Source organism: Anas platyrhynchos, chromosome 1 (assembly GCF_047663525.1).
Source record: "Anas platyrhynchos isolate ZD024472 breed Pekin duck chromosome 1, IASCAAS_PekinDuck_T2T, whole genome shotgun sequence".
NCBI lineage: Eukaryota > Metazoa > Chordata > Aves > Anseriformes > Anatidae > Anas > Anas platyrhynchos.
The window spans coordinates 12,802,577-12,823,663 of NC_092587.1; the positions used below are offsets into that span (position 1 = coordinate 12,802,577).

The following is a 21,087-nucleotide window of genomic DNA, read 5'->3' on the forward strand; positions in this document are numbered from 1 at the left end:
CTCCTCTGACCTTTTCCAGCCCAAGAAGCAATATGAAAACCTCTCCAGCCCGCAGAGGACTCACAGGCAGCAGCACGGGCTGGTCCCACCCCATGTCCCCTACAATGCTAGGGCAGCTCTGCTCTTCCTTGAGCTCCCATCCTAAGGCAGCACACCCTGATAGCCCTGTGGTTCCTCTGAGGTCCTCATTGTAACCAGCAGAAGGCATCAGCTAAACAGGAGGAGCAATGCAGACAGCCACAACTGCAGCGGCAGAAATGAGGCAGTTGGGGAAGGGAAGGAAGCAAGGTCACGCAGCAAAGATGCCTCTGCTGAACTCGGAAAGCAGTGACCCACTAGCAGCACGAGGTAAACGGATGACTGCCTGCATTCTTTCTGAAAAATGGCTGAGGCCCACTGGAATTTAAGAGCTCTGCTCTCAGATCATCTCATCACACAAACCTTACCTGTATTTTACGTCTGTGGTTTACCCTGTCCTCATTTATTTCACAGGTAGAAGTTGGCAACTTGGTGCATGAGGATGGTAAAGTCATTAGTACATGCAAATCAGTATGGCGGGAATAAGCAATTTAAGGAAGTATAAGGCAGTTTTGTTTCCAAAAACCAGTCTTCACTTCCAAATAAAAGATTACAGAGGAAAAGGAACAACTATATGGATTTATTCTGCAAAAAAATATCTACTAGTGAAAAAGGATGACAAAAACATTTAGCTCTAGATGCTTAAAAGCCACCAGGCCCACTGAAAGAACTAAAATTTTTTTTTTTAAATCAGGTCAGGAAGCGATAGAATACCCCTTTTTAAAGTTGCCCTTCTGCACATTTATTGCTGCTTTCAACAGAAAGGCACCACCAATTTAGGCAGATGAATTGCTTGCATCCCTAAGCTTCTCTAATTGAGGTGAACTCTTCCAGCATTAAGCTCAAAGCACCAACACCAGGCTTATACAGCAGTTCTCCCCAAAAAGGCATCAAGCTCTCAATGCTGACCCATGTAACTAGCCACCCTTACCTCGGGCACCTGGTTTGACTGTCTGGAGTTACGCAGGCTATTGCCACCACTCCCTTAAAGAACGTCACAAATAGAAGACAAAAAACTAATAATATTCTCAGCATAATAAAAGCATTCAGCAGACGGTAAGTGACATTTTTAAAACAAAATCTGGTTGTAATGCCTAGGAGGAGACATAACCAGTCCCCACAGACTGGCACTGAGTTCTCAGAGGTTTCAAGTCGTTGCTCCTAGTCCATGCAGTGAATTGTGAGCACAGAATAAGAGGGCATAGAGCTTGATTTTTGTTCCAGGAAGAAGTTCTCCTCAGGATACCAGCGTTCCAGAAGGTCACAGAGGCACTGTTATATCTTGTAGGGCCTTTGCCCTCTAGCCCTCAGCTGTCAGGACATGGAGCTACAGCAGCAAAGCAGTCAGGAAATGCTGTACCATCACCACAGAACATACAAGCGCATCCGGACACACCTGGGGAGGCCCACAAAGACATCCCGAGCTGCTGTTCTGAACATGATATAAACCCCATGAAGGTTTATATCCTGCCTGTTTTCTGCTCTCCTGACACACTCCTTTCTTTGAAACAGGAGTAATTTTGCAGGACACTGGCAAAACCAGGCACAGCCTCTACAGGACACTGCTGCCCCACAGAACCTTGCTGCTTATGCAACTTCCTACCCCATGGCCTCTTTCTGCTGCCATTCATCACATGAGGTAGGAAGCACGGGTGCAGAAACCAGGCCTGAAGATCGTCACTGCCCAGGCAGTTAAGCATTGCTCAGTATCTCAGCCACCAACTTCCTTCCACGTTGGAGGAGACAAGTCACATCTTTCACAGGAAGCCACCAGCTCAAACATCCTGCGTGCTGCAGGCTGATACCTAGAGATCTGCTCGGCACGGGTTTTAAGCTGTCATAGTTTCTACTGCAGTTCCTTGAATCCGTATTTGCACTCTAAACCGTGATGCAGGAATTACAGAGTTGCATGCCTGCTACCTCACCGGAATGTGCTGTAGATAACGTTTTGTTTTGGGAGGTTCAGTTTTTTGTTGTAAGTTAAACCCTAGAGTAGGCATAACAGAAAAAATTATCAGGAGTTTATGCCTAACTTCAAAAGCAGAGCCTGAAAATAACAGATAAAAAAACATTGGGTCTACTTAAACAAGCCAACATCCTCACAGGAAAAACTGGCAAAGCGCAATGCAGATAAATGGAGAGTGAGGTGGATCAAGGACTGGCTTAACTGCAGAGCTCAAAGGGTTGTGATCAGCAGCACGATGTCCAGCTAGAGGACAGTGATACTGGGGCACTCCAGTGCCGATACTGTGGGCCAACACTGCTCGGTATTCTTCAGTAGTGGCAGGGATGACGGAACAGAGAGCACCCTCAGCAAGTCCGCAGAGGAGACAGAACTGGAAGGAGCGGTTGATGCACAAGAGGGTTGTGCTGCCAAGCCAGAGGGCCCTTGACAGGGTGGAGAACATCAGGCCAGCAGAAGTCCCACAAGGTTAACTCGGGGAAGTGCAGAGTCCTGCAGCTGTGAGGAATAATCCTGTGCTCTGCAGGCTGGAGCCCAACTGGAAAGCAGCCTGACAGGAAAGGACTTCAGAGCCCTCGTGAATGCCAAGCTGACCATAAGCCATCAGGCTAAGTCTCCTGGACAGGATTAGGAATAACATTAACTGCTCCACCAGCAGGCTGGTGGAGTGATTCTTCCCCTTTGCTCAGCACTGGTGACATACATCTGGAAGTATCATGCCCAGTTCTGGGCTCACCAGTCCAAGGCAGACATGTGCACACTGGAGGAAGTCCAGCAAAGGGCCAGGAAGATGACTGAAGGAACAGAGTACTACTCACAAAAGGAGATGCTAAGAAAAGCAGGATTTTTCAGCCTGAAAAGGCTTTATGAGGTTAATTAGTTTTCCAGTGTGTGTAAACATCTAGTGGGAAGGAATAAAGATGCAGATATCTCACAAAAATCAATGAGGCTGGTAAAGGCCCCTTGAAATCACCTAGTCCAATCCAACGTAAGACAACAAGGGTGGTCAAATGCAGGTACTGGCTGTGCAAATTCTGGAGTCTACATCCTTGCAGACACACAGAGTCTGATGGGACACAGCCCTCAGAAACCTGCTTTACTCAGTTCTACTTTGAGCAGTGGCATTAGACTAAATTATCTGCAGAACCCCCCCCCCACCCTCAACTACTGTACTATTTTACGAGTCAGTGCGTGCACAAGCAAGTGCAGGAACATTTTCATTACATTCCACTGCAGTAATGGAGTTGGATAAATTAGCCAAAATTACGACTTCCTGTTGCACACACTTAATTTCTCATTATGCAACAAAGTTCCTGAACTAGAACCCCTTGGTTCTTCAGTTTTGTGCATTTACTATTAGATATTTAATGACATGGATTCATTTTTCCTCTCTACGATATAGAAATCTTCTTCAACAACTGTTGAGACGGTGTAGATACCAGCAATGTCATTCCTTAAAGCGTCAGTCTTTACTGCTACTGCCTAAGAACACTGGCATTGTGGCAATAATTACACGTATATTTTTAAGCTGCAGTGTCTGCAGTTGAAGAAAGTTAGCATTTATAATTAAGTTTTAAATTCCAAGCCTTATACCAGCTATTCCTGGAAAAGGGCATTTAAGTTAAATGAAAGACATAATATTAAAATTCAGCACTCAATCCAATTGCAAAGGTTTTAAAAGCACTACAATGAAAAAACACTAAGCAGCTTGAACGTACCTTTCTGCAATAATTTGATCTCTCCATTCTCTTTCTTGATCTCATTCATTATTTTGTGCTTCTTCTTCTCTTTCTGTTTCTTTTCCCTTTCTTTCATTTTCTCTTTGATTTGAGCTGAAATGCAAAGATTTTACAATTAAACGACAGCAACGAACTTTGTCATATGCACATTTCATAGTGCTATTACGCAAGTCCTATTAAGAGGATAAAAAGAGTTACACGGAAATTCCGAGACTTATGATATGAAAAGCTAATATTTAGCTGTTGCATAATCCAACATAAACTTACTGAACCTAGACCAGCTTCGTTTGTGTTACACTAGAACTGTACCAACAAATCAGCACGTTAACTGCACACAGTTAACAACAATTTTTACTTATTTATAGTACCCTCTGCTCTGCTCCCGTACGCAGATCTTATTTCTTGGAATTCAAATTACATGCATTAGATTAGAAATGAAGGCAGAAGTACAGTGTATTTTCCTGGATGCTCATATCCACTAGAAATTTCACATAACTAGCTCCATGTAGGCTAAACTTAAAGGCTTTCACAGGTAGCTTGGAATGAAGATTTAATTTGTCAGCTGCAAAATCTTTTACATTAAGTCCACAGGCCACACTAATGTGTTAACAGCAGCAATATGTAATTAACAGACGATACAAAAAGGCATGCCAGTTCATTATTTGTTGAGAAATCTGTATTTGCAAAGAAGCTACAATGCATTCGTGTTTCCCTTGCTTATCTGCCATCAGCAACAGCTTATTTGAGCAGTCATTCATTTATTTTATTGACAAGTCACTCCAGGTTTTTAAGTCTGTCAGTAAAAAGCAGCTTTTAAGCACATTTTCTACATGAAAAATACCAGACCCAGAGGATTCCTGAGTTCTAGGACTTATCTTCTCAAGCTGAGTTCAGAATTACCTTTGAGGCCAAGCACTGTAGCCTAGTTAAATCCAGCTTCTCTGGGGTCACTGCAACCAGCACCATGTCTGGTCTCTGGGCCTGAAGCCTAGTACCTGATTTTTTTTTTTTTGTTGGGCTTCTGAACCTTCACGGGGAAGAGTAAACCTCATTCTTAGCTTCTGACTAACTGTATGCTTCAAAATGATTTCTCAGTAATAAAGCTGAGAGAATCCTGAAGTGTCATTTCTGGTGGCTGCAATATAGACCCCACGTGGATGGATGTAAGGAGAAATCATTTACTTTTCCTCGAGCACTCACAGAAAACAGAAGTAGGTATTTTCACTAACAAATGTTCAAAGCCAAACAAAAGGAAGCCTTCAATTTTGGAATGGAATAGAGAGCATCAATAACTATTAACATGCTTTGTAAATACTTTGGTTAAGTAAGAGGTATGAGGGCTTGACATAAGGGTAAGGAAAGCACCAGGGTTAATCCACCTAAATGGATAGTGTAACAACAGCTCCACAGCTCTCCTAGCTTTCCTTTTAGGAGTTTTCTAATAAGGCTATGGAATTTGAATCTTCATCAGCTAGGACAAAGAATGCATTTTGGAAAGAGGATGGACAAGCCTAAAGAATGAAAATAAGGAACAACAGAGTTGACAACTGAGTTATGTCTGTTGCCTATACACAGATCAGGACAGGCAACAGAGAGAAAAAAAACTATGCTGGCACAAAAAAAAAAATAGTAGTAAGGCAGTCATGGTTAAAACTGCCTGGAAATGGTAGTTCTCAGCCACTGGAACAGCCATGCCCAGGAAAAGCCCTCTGACGACTCAAGGAACAGGGATGACAAAGCAGATTTATCCGCAGGGCAGAGCACAGAGCCCAGCCAAGCTGCTCTCAGCAGCACAAGCCCTAGGAATAGGTTGAATGGACAGGATCCTTCCTCTGCAGCCAGCTCCCCACAAGCAGAACCCCCACACTGCAAATCCCCTGCACCTCAGAAGCACGAGGTGGGAAGTAAGTTATACAACAGCATTAGCAGCAGCGCCCTGAAAGCAGATACTCACTCACTCAGCACAGAGGCAGCAACACCGGGCTTGGTTTGTAACCTGGGCTGGCTGCTCAGCCCAGCCAGGATCATGCAATCACCGTGGACAGACCTGGGTTTTATGTCGACATTTGCATGGTGTTAAGAGGTACACTTGACTTCTGCTATCACTTAGGAATCAAAGTGAGACTGAAGAGTGTATACAGACATTGAGACTGGCTGAACGAGGATGAATGAAGGACTGAAAGAAGCTTTTATTACAGGCTGGTGAATGGCATCACAGCCCAGTGAATCCTGCAGCTCTGACAGCCGCAGAGCCTGAGTAGGGACAGAGAGCAAGCTGAGACCTTTTGAAGAGTCTCTGGTTTACTTTCACTTCTAGAAAGCTGAGACAATGGTGAGAGATCCCAGACAAAAGAAACAATGCAAGTCCTCCAGCAGCATCCACAAGCAGCTCATACCTGAAGTGACTGTAAATGTAAGGTAAAGGCAGCTGAGGGAGGTTTGAAATAAATTACTCCCAACCATTTCCCTTGTAGAAATCACAGTGCTAAAACAGGACCCGTGTACAGCCTGAGGTAACGTAAAAAAACAGCTGAGTATCCCAGCTTAACGTACAAATTCTCAGGTCTCCTCCCTTTGAACTAAGTTTTCAGTTCAAATGGTTTCGGTTCATGAGGAAGAGTACGTGTTTTGGCTGGCAGAACTGACACGCAGCTCCCGAACGGTTCTGCAGACGGATCTCAGTGATCGATGGCCCATTTCACGGCTTGCAGGGGGATACAGAGACTCAACCAAAGTCTTCTAAGATCGAGATCACCACAAAATCTATCACAACATAGCCATACTGGCTCTACAACAGTAAAATTAAGAGTATCCAAGAGCCATTACAGTCCATACGCAGAATTAAAACACCTTTCCATGTTAAATGCCATAGGCTAAGTGCAGTTCCTCAGTCTCCATGCTAACCACCGAGGTAGCAGCAACACAAAGCTGGTGTAAGTTGACTAGGTTGACGCAGGCTCTAGAGTGCCTTGTGAGTTTCCAAACCACCACAGAACATCTTGGAGTGGCTTCCCCGAGATAAAGTTTCACTGCCCTCTAGCCACGCACCATTTCAGTCCAAATTTCACTTTCTCAAACAAGAAAATCCTGTCTGAAAACAAGCCTTGGGCAATTTACAACCTAGGTGTTGTACAATAAGTGACCCATAAAAGACAAAGCCCATGCTGCTGAACAAGTTAACAAAACCTGCAGACTCCAGCATGGCTTTTTGGAGGTTTACTGGTAGCAACCAGTGCCGACACCAAACCTTGGGTACCCCACTTCATTTGCAGGGCAGCTGCATCTCCAAACAGTGAAGAGGCAGAGATGCTTACAGCAATTTCTCCATGTCCATGGGACATTCTGCAATTATCTCCAAACAACATTACTGGGAACTGGGGAGAGAAAAAAAAAAAAGCTTGAGCTGCAATAGGTAAGGGATGAAATGAGTCTCCAGGGCAGTGCAACACAGATGGAGATGACTGGACAAGAGAACATGGGGTACCAGCAAGCAGCACTCCTGGTATGTCAGAGTCCTGCACGTGCAGCTGGAACAGTCTGTGCGCACCACAACCTACCAAGCGCTTAGAAAAGCAATTAACAAATTCAAGTTGCACATGCTAACGAGGATGTCATTTGAGTTCAAAGTACGGTAAGGGGGTAATTTGACTCAAAGAGGGGTGTCACGTTTTACACAGAAAGGCCTCGTGTTCAGTATGTTCAAATAAAATGAAGGCATGAGTTGGAGATGTGGCCCCTTACTGGAACTTTTTCCGCAAGGGTGTGTTTTGGGGGTGGCAGTACAAAAAAGTAGGTAAAAGAAATAATAAAAAGATGTTCCAGTCCAAATAAAAGATTAATTCAAATTAAGTACTAGGTACAACATATGTTCTGCAGCAAATCATGGAAAGGTTTATAATAAACCTTTCAAAATTCTATGCTACTTTTATGGGAAGCCACCTGAGCCTATCTACATGTTAATAACTACCTCCCCATCTCAGTGGATATCCCAGCAATATAAACTTCAGTTTTACTTAAGCCGATTTAGGTGCTCCCGCTTCTACCAAAGTTGTTCTGGTGAGGGATAACCGAAAGATTAGTCGTGAATATCAGGATTTGTCTAACTTCCTGAGCCATTTATTAAGAAAAAAGTAACGTCGGCTCTGTCTGTTTTGAAGAGGAAGAAAATAGCAAATCTTACAAGTTGTTATTCCAATGCCTTGAGGGGAAAAGTCAATCCTGATGCCATCTATCACCTCGGAAGTGACAGCAAAGAATAATTATTTTGGTATTACGATGCCAACAACAACGCAATGAAGCAAGCCTCTCTGGGAAAATATCAGCTCCTCGCCTGGAGACTGCAGCTAACACTTGCTGCTTTATCAGCACATCAGTTGCACCAAACCCTTGATGTGAAGCCATCCAGAAGCCTACGCAACGCTCCAGATCCCTACTTGCCCACGCTTACACAGCTACAGGAAGGTTCTTGTGACACCCCCTGCTCAGTGCTCGCTGACTTCCCTGTCTTGCTGCTCATCTGCAGACTTCCAGGAACTGACTCTGAAGCTGATGAAATATTCAGGTCCCACTTCGCATTAAGCCACACTGGCATCTTTTTCACTTTTGTCTTTTAACAGCTACAGTAGGGGGAAAAAAAGCTTAACCAAGCAATTGCAGCTTACCCAAGCAATTATATACAAACTTGTCTTCTCATTACTGCAGCACACGAACCCGTACCAGTCTTCTCACGTGGCTACTAATTTTACTACTTGCTCTTCCTGCACACACACACACTTCCTATTCCTGTACATAGCCCTGAAAGCTTGAAGTAACGTGCATCACAGGGTACATAGGGGCAAACCCTGCACCGTTTTGCAAAGATTTCCCCTATCAAAACGTACTTTTGCTTTACATGTCTTTGACAAAGAAATTCTCTGCTCAGGAAATAACTGCTCACAGCCTAGACAGATTGAAAATATCTTCTGCAGTTAAAAAAAAAAAAATGAATGCCAAGCACAGCAAGATGCAGCTATGGAAGGCCCAAGCAACAGTTAAGATTGTTCCTTCATTTTCAAGCTCTACTGTCTGAAGAAAAAGCCTCTGGTATACAGTTATTTTTAACTACTAAATAAGCCAGTGGCATGCATAAAGTTTTTAAAATACAGAGTTCTGGGGGAGTACGTAACCTTGTTTACAGTAATCACAGCATTCAGGGAATTGAGAGATTTCTGGGTGTCTCACGTTCCCAATACAAGTGTCACTTGAAGTGCCATTTTCTTTGGATTTCGGGTCCTACAAAAACAGCATACCCACAAAAAAAAAAAAAAAAAGCAGCCCCAGCAGTACATCTCAGGAAGTGCTGCATACAGATGGAAGAGTCCATTAGAGCCATCTCCCACCTCACCTTCCTAAATGGCATCTGAAGAATGTTCTCACTCAGTTAACTCCCCCCATTAGCTGAATTAATTCAGCACAACACGCGTACTTCCTCCTCCAGCCCAAAAGCTCCTACTTGCTCTGGGTGCTGGGCCAAGGGGGTAAACAGAAGAAATGGAGGAGGAACTGTATTTATAAGGTACACAGCCACGTGCACCTAAGGTTACAGAAAGCTATTTCCTCACTAGGTACCTTCTCCTAACGACTGCAATGATTTAGGAATCATAAACAGAGTACGATTTTAGAAATGTAGCCAGACCTTCATCTCTGCTGCAAGCTTCCTGGAAGAGAAAGGTAGATCAAGTGCATCTAGAATAGGGCGAGCAGGAAATGCTTTCAGTTGCCTTACATGCAAAGCAGCTGCCACTCTGTGCAAACCTTGAAGCCCGCGCAGGAGCTCGAGCGAGGCGGCTTTCGCCCCGAGCCGAGTTTCAGAGCCTCATCAGAGAGATGCCAGAAGCTGCAGCTGCTTTGCATCGGTTTTCCAGATGGTAACCCACATCAGTAGTCAGCCATAGATTATGCTCAAAGTGCTCTGCCTCCCTCCCCGCCCTTTGATTTAAGGGCTGTCACTGCACATCGGGCAAAATATTTACAAGGCACTGCTAACGGCCGTCAATACTGCCAGAAGGGCGAGGAGGAGGGGAGCACATCGGGCACCAGTCCTTCCATCGCCCTTTCCTCCTTTAACACAAACACCCACAAGGCAAAGCCTCAAGAAGCCGTGTTTATCTGGCTGTGCAGACACATTCAGTACGTTTCACACCACTGTGGTAACGGCCCTGACACCTGCACATCCATCCATCCCTCCCTCCCGAATTCATGTACACGAGGAAACCCAGACAGTACTTCTAAGAAAACACAACACAACAGTTCTCTCATTCCAATAAATACAAAGAAATACTTGGCAGACTTCCCTTTCAGCAATTAAAGCTTCAAACCCCAGACAGGACTGAAGATGACCCCTCAACAGCTGTGAACATTTCCCCAAGCCCTCCAGTGAACAGGAAGAAAGGAAAACCCCTTTTCCAGAAGCAAAATACTTGGGAGAAATGCAAGCCTTATCTCTCTGATTTCTCTAATCTCTGCAGTTTCTTTTCCTACGTGCAGAGCTGTACAAGCCAAGTGTAAGCCCAAGCACTGGGGAGTTGCATCAGAAATCAGCAGTGGAGAACGTGGCAGCTGCAAACAAGGCCTCCAGAAGAGGTTTCAGGTCTGACGTTTCCAACTGCTGTGCTGATCTCGTTTCAGCTCAGCAAAGCTATCTGTGATCCGCTATTTGTGACTCGAAAACCAGAGTTAGTTTCTGTGTATAACTGGCATGCAGAGCTGGATTTTGGGCTATAGGAGGGGCTTCCTTTGCTCCCCAGCTTAAAAACCAGAAGATTTTGTTCTGTCCAGCAAGGCTTCGTGGTGCCTTCATAGAAACAAAAGGGGACAGGATCCCTCAGGATGGACATGCGCTGCCTCAAACTCACCTCAGCATCGGATGCTTCATTCGGAGAGCTGGAAGTGACACTGATGTGAGCTGCAAATAAATCTCTCACGAAATTCTAGCAGTCCTTCTTCCTCTTGTGTCTCACACCTAAAGCCCTCAACGCTTTGAGTACTGTTGATTACTACAGGATATCTGCTTAGAAATATATTGCAGAATTCAGAGGAGTGATCAGTGGCCTTGTGAGCACAAAAACAGCCTCTGGATTTAGAGGAGTTGGGAGCAGGGAGAGGGGTGGTTGGGTTAGGCAGGACAGTAAAAAAAAAAAAAAAAAAAAGGGAAAATAAATAGAAATGAACAGAAGGAAGTGTTTGACGGAAGGAAAAAGGCAACCTACCTACCAAGACGATGGTCCCAGACCTAAAGAAGGGAAACAAGAATACCTAACCCTAATTTGCTAAGTTAGGCTATGAAATGAGCTTCCCAATGATGCAAACTGAACTTCAGCAGCAGCCTGAAATGTGAAATCTCTTTAAAGTTCAAAATCCCGAAGTGGTGCACAAGTCAAAGCACCAAAGTTTCCGGAGGAATCAAAGGTAAACGGCCGCCTGAAATATTATCTAGCCTATCTTTCAGTGACATCAGCAGAGGGAGAAAAAAGAGACTGGAAGTAAAAGTAAAAGGCTACGGGACCATGCTCAGCTTTGCGTTCTTGCTCATAGGGAAACTCCCAGCAGCAAGTTAAAAATACCAACCTGATTTTCTAATTGCTTGCACACTGAGGCAGCGTTATCAGCAAACCCATCACTGAAGATAAAATACAAAGGAGGAAGGGAGGGAAACAGGAAAATTGTACACAGAGATGGCAATAAAGCAGAGAGGGCTGAGGAGCCTAGCTCCCGCCCTGCAGCACGCCTGTGGCACAGAACAAGCTGCTGAGGCGGGGAGGGGCTGACCTGAGCTCTGCACTGCTAGGGAAACCATTGCAACTGGGAACTGCGAAGTGGAGTACCAGTTAAATAACTAACTGGTTCGGTGTAGTCATAACCCGGAACGGCAGGTGTTCCTATCAGATCCGTGCCGTGTCTGAAAGCACGGCGAGCTACACAGCCTGCAGGGCCAGAGAGATCCGGCCGAGTAAGAGGCAAGTTCCTTTTGAATGGTCCAAACCTCACATCTCCAGGATAACGTGGCCTTCCAGGTTCTCTGCCCTCATCTCAAGGCTTGCTCGACTCACATACACGATCCTCAAGCCGCAAGGCCTGGCTGCAACCCCGCAAGCTCGAGGTCCTGCCCATGCAACGACCACAAATATCGCCCAGCGAGCAATTGGTCAAGGAAGGAAAGACAAACATGTTAATGGGAATAAAGACATCATGATGTTAAACCCTATTTAACATCTTTCTGTCACTCAGGACAGAAAGGTGCCTCAAAACTGGGCGTTCTGGCCCAGTAGTCATTGGGACAAGCACAGGACAGTCGGCAGCCCTCATGCTCAGCTCTCAGACTGGGCCAAGATGGCAGGCAGAAAAACTGGTCACAATTTCCTGCTGCGTGTCAATACCCCATGCTATCAGCACTAGAATTAGCAAAATGCTGTTGGTACCACCCAATTTCCAAGCCCAGACCTCTCCTTCATCCACCCCACATCTCCGCGTGCCTATGCTGCCTTGGGGCACCACAGCCCTGCAACGTCCCGGCACGGATCCTGCCGTCCCTCCCTAGCTGCACTCCTCATTTTCTCCTGTACCAAGGCTCGTGCAGGCCCTCCCTCTCTCACCAGAGCAATGATTTTCCCCCAGCACCATAACTGCTGCACGCAGAAGAGCACGCACACAGCTCACCGACTGGACCATCCGTCCTCCTAATTCACCAGCACCCTGCTCAGTGCCGAGCTCGTTTGGAAACCCCTTCCACCTCTCGTGCCTACGTGCAGTCCATCTCCACTCTGGCTGTGAAGGGGGCAGTGGAGCTTTTCCACCTTCAGATTTTTATAAACAAGGAAGTCCCACCTGTCCCACCCATTTATCTTTCAATAACTTTATTTCCCTGTACAGGGCTCTGCACCTGCAGCCTTCTAACCCGCCCCATCTCATCTTCCTTCTGGGGTGAGACACCGCCACGTGCACCAGCTCTGAATGCAGAGCACAAAATCAATACTGTCAGTTCTGCACTGCTGCTCGTTCTCCAAAGCACCGAAAGCGAAACAGGCTGCCTAAAGGCAGGCTGCAGAAGAGGCACGCTGTGCTTACCTGCATTCGGTTGATTTTTAGCGAGTATTACCAGCTGCACACGACAGCTTCTGCAAACTTACCTCATCACAGAGGGCCATGTGTTACTCCTGCATTCCCCCTCCGTATTCTGTTCATGCAAGCAACTCAGACTTCTTTTTGATTATATGAAATCCTTTAAGTCTGCCCTGATGTCGTATCTGCAGGCTGCCTACATTTTTCACTCTCCTCCTGTGTACCCCACCTCTATCCTTCCTTGCTTTTCTGCAGCACTTACCTATGACTTCTGCCCCCTACCAAGACCAGCACCACCTCCCTGTCTCACCATTTTGCATGCTGTTTCCTCCCTCTTTCACATCAGGATCTCAAATCCACTCATTCCAAAAACACTGCAGCACCCAGCATCCCTTCAGTATCTTCTGGTCCCTCCTGCCCTAACCCACTGCTCTTTGTCTGCCTCCATCGCGAGGATTCAGGATGCCTTCCCTCCCTCCCCAGGGTCATTCTTTTTCCCCTCCATAACCACATTTCTCCTTCCATCTCTGGAAAGTAAATTATTCACAGGATTAACAGCACAAACCTGTTCTTTAATCTCCAGCCAAACACAGAACCACTTCTCAAAGGCCAGCTGCTCTCGGCAGAGGACTCAGGGCATCCCTCACCTTCTCGCAGCCTCCTGTGCTGGAACGCACAGCTCAGTGATGGGAAGCTCCTCGATCAGGTACAGATCTACGGCAGCAGCTGTGGCGATAGAAATCACTTCCTCTAAAGAACCCTAAAGGCCTCGATGCCATAAAGGGATCATTTGCCTTGGAAAAACATTCCGGCTTGCTCTCATGCTTTCAAAACTAAATTAAACGTACAAACTCCTGTTCTGAGCAAACAGCAGCTCAAATCTCAAGTACCTGTACCTGCCAGCACATCGCTTGTATTTGAGAAAATGCCCTTCTTAGAAGAGTGGAAGGACAGAAGGCCTCTACAAGGCCAATCCCTGCTTCCAGGAGGGCTCAATTCCCAGTTATTCAGCTGACACCATCACTGTCATCGTTTCTTTTACCAGCATGCAAAAACACTTCATCTTGTTATTACAATATTGTTCCTGGAGATTTATTGCCACGGTTGGGTAACACTGGTAGGACACCACGGTAATGGGAGCGAATATGGTTGTGATTTTCATAACTTCGCAAGGAAGATACTGTCAGCTTCTTGCTGGCTACCACTGACAACAAAAAGACTTTACCATCATTAAATGTTCACTGAAAGCAATTTCCAAAGATTTTTCCCAAGTCATCTTTTGGACAAGAGCAAGAAAATAAATGTACCTAAACTGCAATGCCTGAAAGTGACGAAATGATGTACTTAAAGCCCACTTGTATGGCAGCAATCAAGATCCCAACAAGAAGATGCACAGGACAAGTTGAATCAAGAGAACACAAGCCAAAAAATAAAAAAATAAAAACTCGAAGGTAAGGGAATCTGAACACCTAATGCTACAGCACAGATTAAGACACCAGTGGGAACTAGCAGAAAATGCAGCAAGGCAGCTGGACGACGTAATCAATAGACAGAAAATGGTATATTGATATTAATAATTGGTCTTCACATGCTTGGCTCATCCTGTGAGCGCAAGGAATAGGCCATAATCAAAGCAACCTAAGCCTACATAAACGCTGCAATTTATCTTTCCTTTGAAAGAAAGGAAAGGAACTTGCTTAAACTAGGTAATGGAGTAAGTGTTTGAAGTTCTTTGTATTTTAATATAAATGCTAAGGCATCAACACCTGGTTTAAGGTCAATGGAGACTCAGGAAGCATATGCTGATTAAAAAAAAAAAAAAATACTCCCGTATTGTCTTCTATTTCCTACACATCTATTGTCAGTGCCTGTCAGCAACAAGCTAGCCTAATATCTTATCTCACCTGGAGGGGCCATTTTTGGCCAGATCCATTAATAAACCAACCCAGCACTCCTGACCTTCTTCCCGAAGGCCCGATGCATTGCTTGGAAACTTACATAGCCCAGTGATTTTCAGAAAATAAAGGAAAACTGAAAAAGCACCTAAATGAGACGCTGACAGCCTGCTTATCTAAATTTCAAGTGCATGGTCTCTGACACTCCGTGACTTAGCCTGTAAAAACCAACAGCCTGATAACGAGCTCACCGAGGGCTCCTTTTAATTTCCAACAAACACGTATTCTCATAACACGCTGTCTTTGTCACAGCAGCGACAGAAACTCGATTTCTTCGGCAGACCCCTAGGAAGCCCCCAGCCACCCTTATTTCCCTAATAGGTAAGAAAACCTAAGGCCTCTGGCAGCTTCTGGCTGACGCCATAGCTAATTCCACACCCCCTTTTTTTTGACAGGATTGACGGCAGGCCTGCCGCTGCCTTCCCTGGGCACTTGCAGAGGGGCAGGGGTCCCCTGGAGCATGGGGGTCCCCCACATGAACAGCGGGGCTCCCCCACACCACCAAGGGGTTTCCCCAAAAGCACGGGGCTCCCACACACCACCAGGGGTGCTCCCGAAAAGCAAGGGGCTCCTGAAAAGCAGGGGGCTGCCCCATAGAAACAGGGGGGCTCCTCAAAATCAGGGTAGTCTCCCCAAAATCAGTGGGCTCCCACACACAAACAGGGGGGCTCCCCAAAAGCAGGGGGCTGTCCCCCACCACCAAGGGGGCTCCCACCAAACAGGAGCCCCCCTCCCCAATAATAAGGGGTCTCCCTCGAAGCAGGGGGCTCCCCCCCACGACCTAAGGCTCTCCCCTGAAGCAGGGGGACCCCAACAGCCACCTCACCCCCCAATTTTGGCGCCCCCCCCTCACCTTTCTGCAGCAGCAGCTTCACCTCCCCGTTCTCCTCACGGGCCGCCGCGCTCAGCGCCCCGCCGCCATCTCCCCCCACAGCAGCAGCGGCGGCAGCGGCGACGATCCCAGCCCCGGGCATGGCTCCGTGCTTCCTCCTCTCCTTATCCCGCTTCTCCTTCGGCTTCTTCGCCTTGGCGCTGCCCACCACGGCCACCCCTCCGCCAGCACAGCCGCCGGCACCCCCCTCGGCGGGCAGAGCCAGGCGGTGCCGGTGGTGGCGGTGCTGGTGCTGCCGGTAGGAAGAGGAGGGCGAGGCGGGAGGCGGCGGCGGCGGCAGCAGCACGACGGGCGGCGACGGCGACGGCAGCAGCTTCTTGGGCAGCGGCGAGGGGAAGGCGAAACCCCCCGAGCTCCCCGAGGGCAGCGCGGCGAAGCCCCACGCCGCGGGGCCGCCGAAGCTCGGCACCACCGGCTGCTTGCTGCCGCCTCCTCCTCCTCCTCCTCCACCGCCCCCTTCGCCGTTGACACGCTTGGAGCCCTTCAGGCTCCTCTCGTCGGTCCCTTTCATTTTCTTAGCGGCCGGCTGCGACCCGCGGGGAGGCTTCGCGTCCGGGCCCGGCCTGGAGCCCAAGGGCTCTGGCGACGCGGCGCCACGGCCGGGGCTCGGCGGCGCCGCCATTTTGCGCTCCTGCCTCTATTTACTCGCGGCTCGCCTCGACCGACGGCGGCGGGAGGGGCGGGAGGCAGGGGGGGAGCCTCCGCCTCGTCCAATGAGCGCCGAGAGAAAGCGGAGTGACGGCGCGATGCACCAATCGGATGGAGGGGAGGGGGCGGGTGCTCGGGGGATTGGGGGCGGCGGGCTCGGCTGAGTGCGCAGTTGGAGAGGAGGAGGGGGGCTGGAAGGGAGGGCGCGCGGCTCAGGGCGCTTCGTCGGCGGTTGGGGCGGGGGATAGAAGGTGCACTGCCGGGGTGGCCGGAGCCGTTTTGCGTTAATTTCTCAGGGTTTTGGCTTCCCCAACAGCCTGAGGGGGTGGAGGGTTCGGGAGGGCTAGCACGGGGTGGTGAGGGTGGGATCTCACGCGCTGGGCGTCGAAGGGTGAGATGGCGGCGGCGTTGGGGGCTGAAGCGGGGCACCGTGAGCGGTCCCAGATCATCGTCAGAGGTCGGCTGGAGGCCTGGTGGGGGGACGGCAAGAACCTGTGGCTGTGAGGATGGCAGCCCACCCGAATTGCCAGCCATTGGGAGCAGCAACACCACACGGAGCTCTGCTGCGGGTTCAGCAAAGGGCTGGGCTCGCTGCATGAGGCAGCGCAGCACTAACTGGGCTTGTCCCGAGTGGGAGCGCTCCCAGCCCTGCCTGTGGCAGACTGACATGATCCTGAGAGCTGTTGTAAGGAGAAGTCACAGAAATAAACAGAAGATGAGTCCTTGGTGCCTGGAGTTGCTGCACTGCCAGTGTCCTACTCACGTTAATCTCACTCGTCCTCAGAAACTTTCGTTCTTTCCTCAGTGGAAAGAACAGGTTAGCTACTGAATCAGGTTGTATCTGTCAGACTGCTGCAAATCACACTGCTTTGTGAAGTTTTGTACATGTTGTATTAGTGGACAAATAAGGTCTGGAGATCACCTTTTGGTTTTGTTTTTTTGCTTTACTATTTTTGTGTGAGCTACAACTGATCAGCCTCAGAATAAGCTCGCTTCTAGTCGTCCTGCTGTCTTCTCCTTTATTTCATTTTTTGGAAATTATAATCCAAGGTGAATAGGGTTCAACATTCATCTCAAAACAGTGAAGAACAAGTTCTCTGTATCCAGCTAGCTCTACTAAAAGGCCTTTTCCTTCCATGATTCAAGGTTTCCTACCGTAAGGGAGTATCTTCAAGCGGCATTTCTGGGCATGACAGGGAAAAATGGCACCTATATCAAAGAACAGGAAAAAAAATTTGCAGCATGTACTTTAGCCATAGTCAACTACCATCCAATCCCAGACCGAAATCCAGGTATAAATGCACCTATGAGAGGCTGGCATAAGCAGAACCAGCATGTAATTACAAAGGTCAGCTTCAGCTTCCTGAGAAAGAAGTTTATTACCTGCATAAGTCAGTGAGAACAACCTGTGCATTTTAATACTGATACAATGAGAAAATGTAGGCACTCTGTGGCACTGTAGTAACTTTGCAGACTTTAAAACCCAGTTCATTTTTCTTCTGCACTGGTATTGACACCAAATCAGTGGTTTGTCAAGTGATTGCATGGTTTGTCATGTCACTGAATGAACTTTCACTAAGCGTGAGACACAACTATATTTTCACACCCAGCTTTGGAAACTTCAGAAAAGCAGAACAGCATTTCCCAAGGGCTTTGATCTTTAGCAAGAGGAAATGCTAACTTGTGCTGTTGGCCAAAGAAAATTGGCAGAGTACCCAGAGTCTTTTCACAGAGTGTACCTGGGCCTGCAGCAGCGATACAGTTGCCACGTACAGCTGTCAAATTCCCCCACAGCCCAGAGCAAACCCGAGCTGTCTGTGCACCACCATGACTGCCAGAGGCCATCGCTAGCCCGCCAAGCTCTGCGGGGCCTTCACGACTGCGTTGACCACAGCCCCTGTGAAATGCTGAAGTCACCTAGCAGCACAACGCCACTTTTCTCCACACTGCAAACTCATCAAGATTTATTGGACTAATTAGGCTGGGTAGCTATGCCAGTAGCAGAATACCTTTTAATGTGCCTTTCCATTAATGATGCTGATAATTAAGACAAATCGTCATGCTTCTGAACTTTATACGCATGGTGGATATCTAAAAACCAATGCACTGAATCATAATGCAACGTATTAATGTGAAAACGTATATGAAGATAAAATTGTTGTGTGGGGGGAGTCATAGCCCAAAATTGTATTTAAACAGCAACACCTAAACTAGTAAATGTATGGCAGACTTTGACAGTTAACATGCTACTAAACTTAAGTCAAGCTATTGTTTCCTTTGCTTTTCCAGGTCGTATACTATGCTTATAAATGTAAGCCAAGTTTTTATTAGTTCATTCTTTCGGAAAGTCAAGAGTAGAGCGAGGTGACATAGTACACAATTATGTGTAATTGTTGCGTGCTGGAGAGAAGCGTGACTAATGTTTGGAGGTTTGCTGCTGCTATCTCCGAGCCATTTGTCAGCAAGGAAAATTACATGACGCTGGAAATTCCGACGCCGGTCCTGTGTTTAAGTTCCCACAGTCCTACCTCCGTGTGGCTGCTAGCCTGGTGCTCACATGAGAAATAGGTGTTGGCCCTGTCACTTAGGCTGTCAGTGATCACAAGGATGCATCAAATTGCTAGGCTGTACTTAAGGCAATCCTAAAATACTTAAACCAAATGTCAGTGCGTCTTGATTTGTAAATACAAGCCATCTTCTATGGGGAAAAGACCACATAAAGGTGTTGTCTTCAACATGACATGAAAAAGACAGGCCTGAATTCAGTATTACACATAATGTTTTAGCACACCCTGAAAATACTGGGAGTGCAGAAGCTGTACAAAGCAATGAAAGAGCCCTACTTAAAGCACACACTGCATAAATGCCAGGCTAGAGCCACAAATTCATTCCAGCGTTAAGAGGAAACAGCAGAATATAAATGCTTATAGTAAAATGATAAATGTTGTCAAAAATGCTGCCCCTAAACCCAAACTGTCATAGGGTAATGGAACAGTGCCTAGTGCCGTAGCTCCGGCCCTCCACCGTGGCTGCAGAGGGATTTATGAACTCCGAGAGCCCTTGTGGAAATCAGGCGTTTGTGGAACGGCTGCAGCAGGACACAAACCCATAAGCACAGGGACAATAGCAGCTTGTTAGTTTTAGCAGAAGTCTTTCAATGGCTTGTGGAAACCGTATCAATGTGCTTTTCTCTATACTTTCATGTGCGCTTAGGGACATCTTCGAGCATTTTCTAGACCATAAAAACCCTCAAATACCATGGCAGTAAAAATGTCAGTTTGTGAGTTGTCATTTTAATTAGAATTATGTAGTATTAAGAGCTGATATAATTGATTATTAATCAAAACATGTTTAAATATGTGTCTTACAGCAACTAAGGAAGTTAGTACATATGCAAATACATAAGTTTTGTTAAATTTCAGACATACCCCGTAAAAGAAAGGGTTATGTGTAAGTGCTGTACACAGGATCAAGTTAAAATTGTTGTGGCTTTGTGCTCTTAGCTGCCCACCAAAGTGGTGCACCAGAATCTTGCTAAGGTCTCCAAATTAAAATACCGTTTTGAAAAACATTATTTAATCTCCTTACAGTTTCAACAGTTTGCTTTCCATGTGCTTATTTCCTTGGTTTGGCATCTGTTCAGTTTCTAATTCAAGCATGCAAATAATTGTGCCAAGAGTAAATTGAAAACATTTGATAACACTTAGACATCTTTATGCTGTTTTTTGTCTGCAAAATAAGCTAAATTTAATTATTACTGCTATTAATTTTTCTTACAATTCATTAAAAGTAAATGTATTCACCTTGGGAAATGGAGGGGAAAATTAGCCTTCTTAGGGGTGCAAAATTTGCTTACAAGGTCAGTTTCATCATGTAGAAGTGTGATGTATTTTAAAAAAAAAAAAAAAGACTAGAAAAGCATATTTTTCCATAGTCAAAGTTTTCAGAACAACCAGTGGCAAATCCAAATTCTTTTGTAATTACCACCCGAACAATTGAGCTCAATGAGACAATCGGGACTGACTTGGGTTTGGACTGGGAGCTGTTGACAGCGTAACAAGTCTTGCTGCAGTGGCTTAAGAATTTCCATCCACCGTTGTGCTCTCAAATCCTTCACAACAGACTGGAAAAAATTGGAACTTCCTCCCCGCCGAAGCAGTGTGCACACACAGCCCAGCATCTTCGGTGAAACAGGTGACAAAGCTGGGTTTATGCTAAAAAGCATTTTTTTTTTTTTTTTCACAGGATGAGCTGAAGAATGTGTCTCCTTTCTGGCCACTCAGGGGATAGAGGGTTAGGCGCTGGGAAGAGGGGCAGACAAGACAGCTGGGGCCAGTAATGCTTTTTATTGCAGTGTTCATCTGCCAACACTTTTTAGAATCCATAAAAAACACAGAAGGGATTTTACACTTCAGAGAGGACCTACAATAATCAGATCATTTAATATTTTTTTTCCAAATACCTACATCTTACTGCCCAACACCTCTTAAATCTTTATGATGGCTTTTTTTTTTTTTTTCCCTCACTTGTATTTAACATGTGAAATGCCTTAGCTCCTGTTATTTTCTGATACATAACAATCGCAGCAATGGAGCAGACTAGGAAGGTATTGATATACACTATTCCCAATTATATTTTCTCTTGCATTTGAAAAGATAATTTGCTTTGCTGTTGTCTTCGTAGCATCCAAAAATGTAGACTATTTGAAACATCCTT

At 46.4% G+C, this 21,087-nt stretch overlaps 1 protein-coding gene across 2 annotated transcripts in view; it reads right to left on the minus strand.

Annotated features, from left to right (window-relative positions):
* Nucleotides 1–16,405, minus strand: part of RSBN1L (round spermatid basic protein 1 like) — a 53,748-nt gene extending 37,343 nt beyond the window's left edge. For both annotated transcript variants that reach the window (XM_027459646.3, XM_027459654.3), the window contains exons 1-2: nt 15,685–16,405; nt 3,760–3,873 (exon numbers count right to left, since the gene is read on the minus strand). In XM_027459646.3, coding sequence (XP_027315447.1) covers nt 3,760–3,873; nt 15,685–16,345 — 775 coding nt within the window. In that variant the 5' untranslated portion in view covers nt 16,346–16,405. The remainder of the gene's footprint in view (nt 1–3,759; nt 3,874–15,684) is intronic.
* Nucleotides 16,406–21,087: the final 4,682 nt, after the last annotated feature.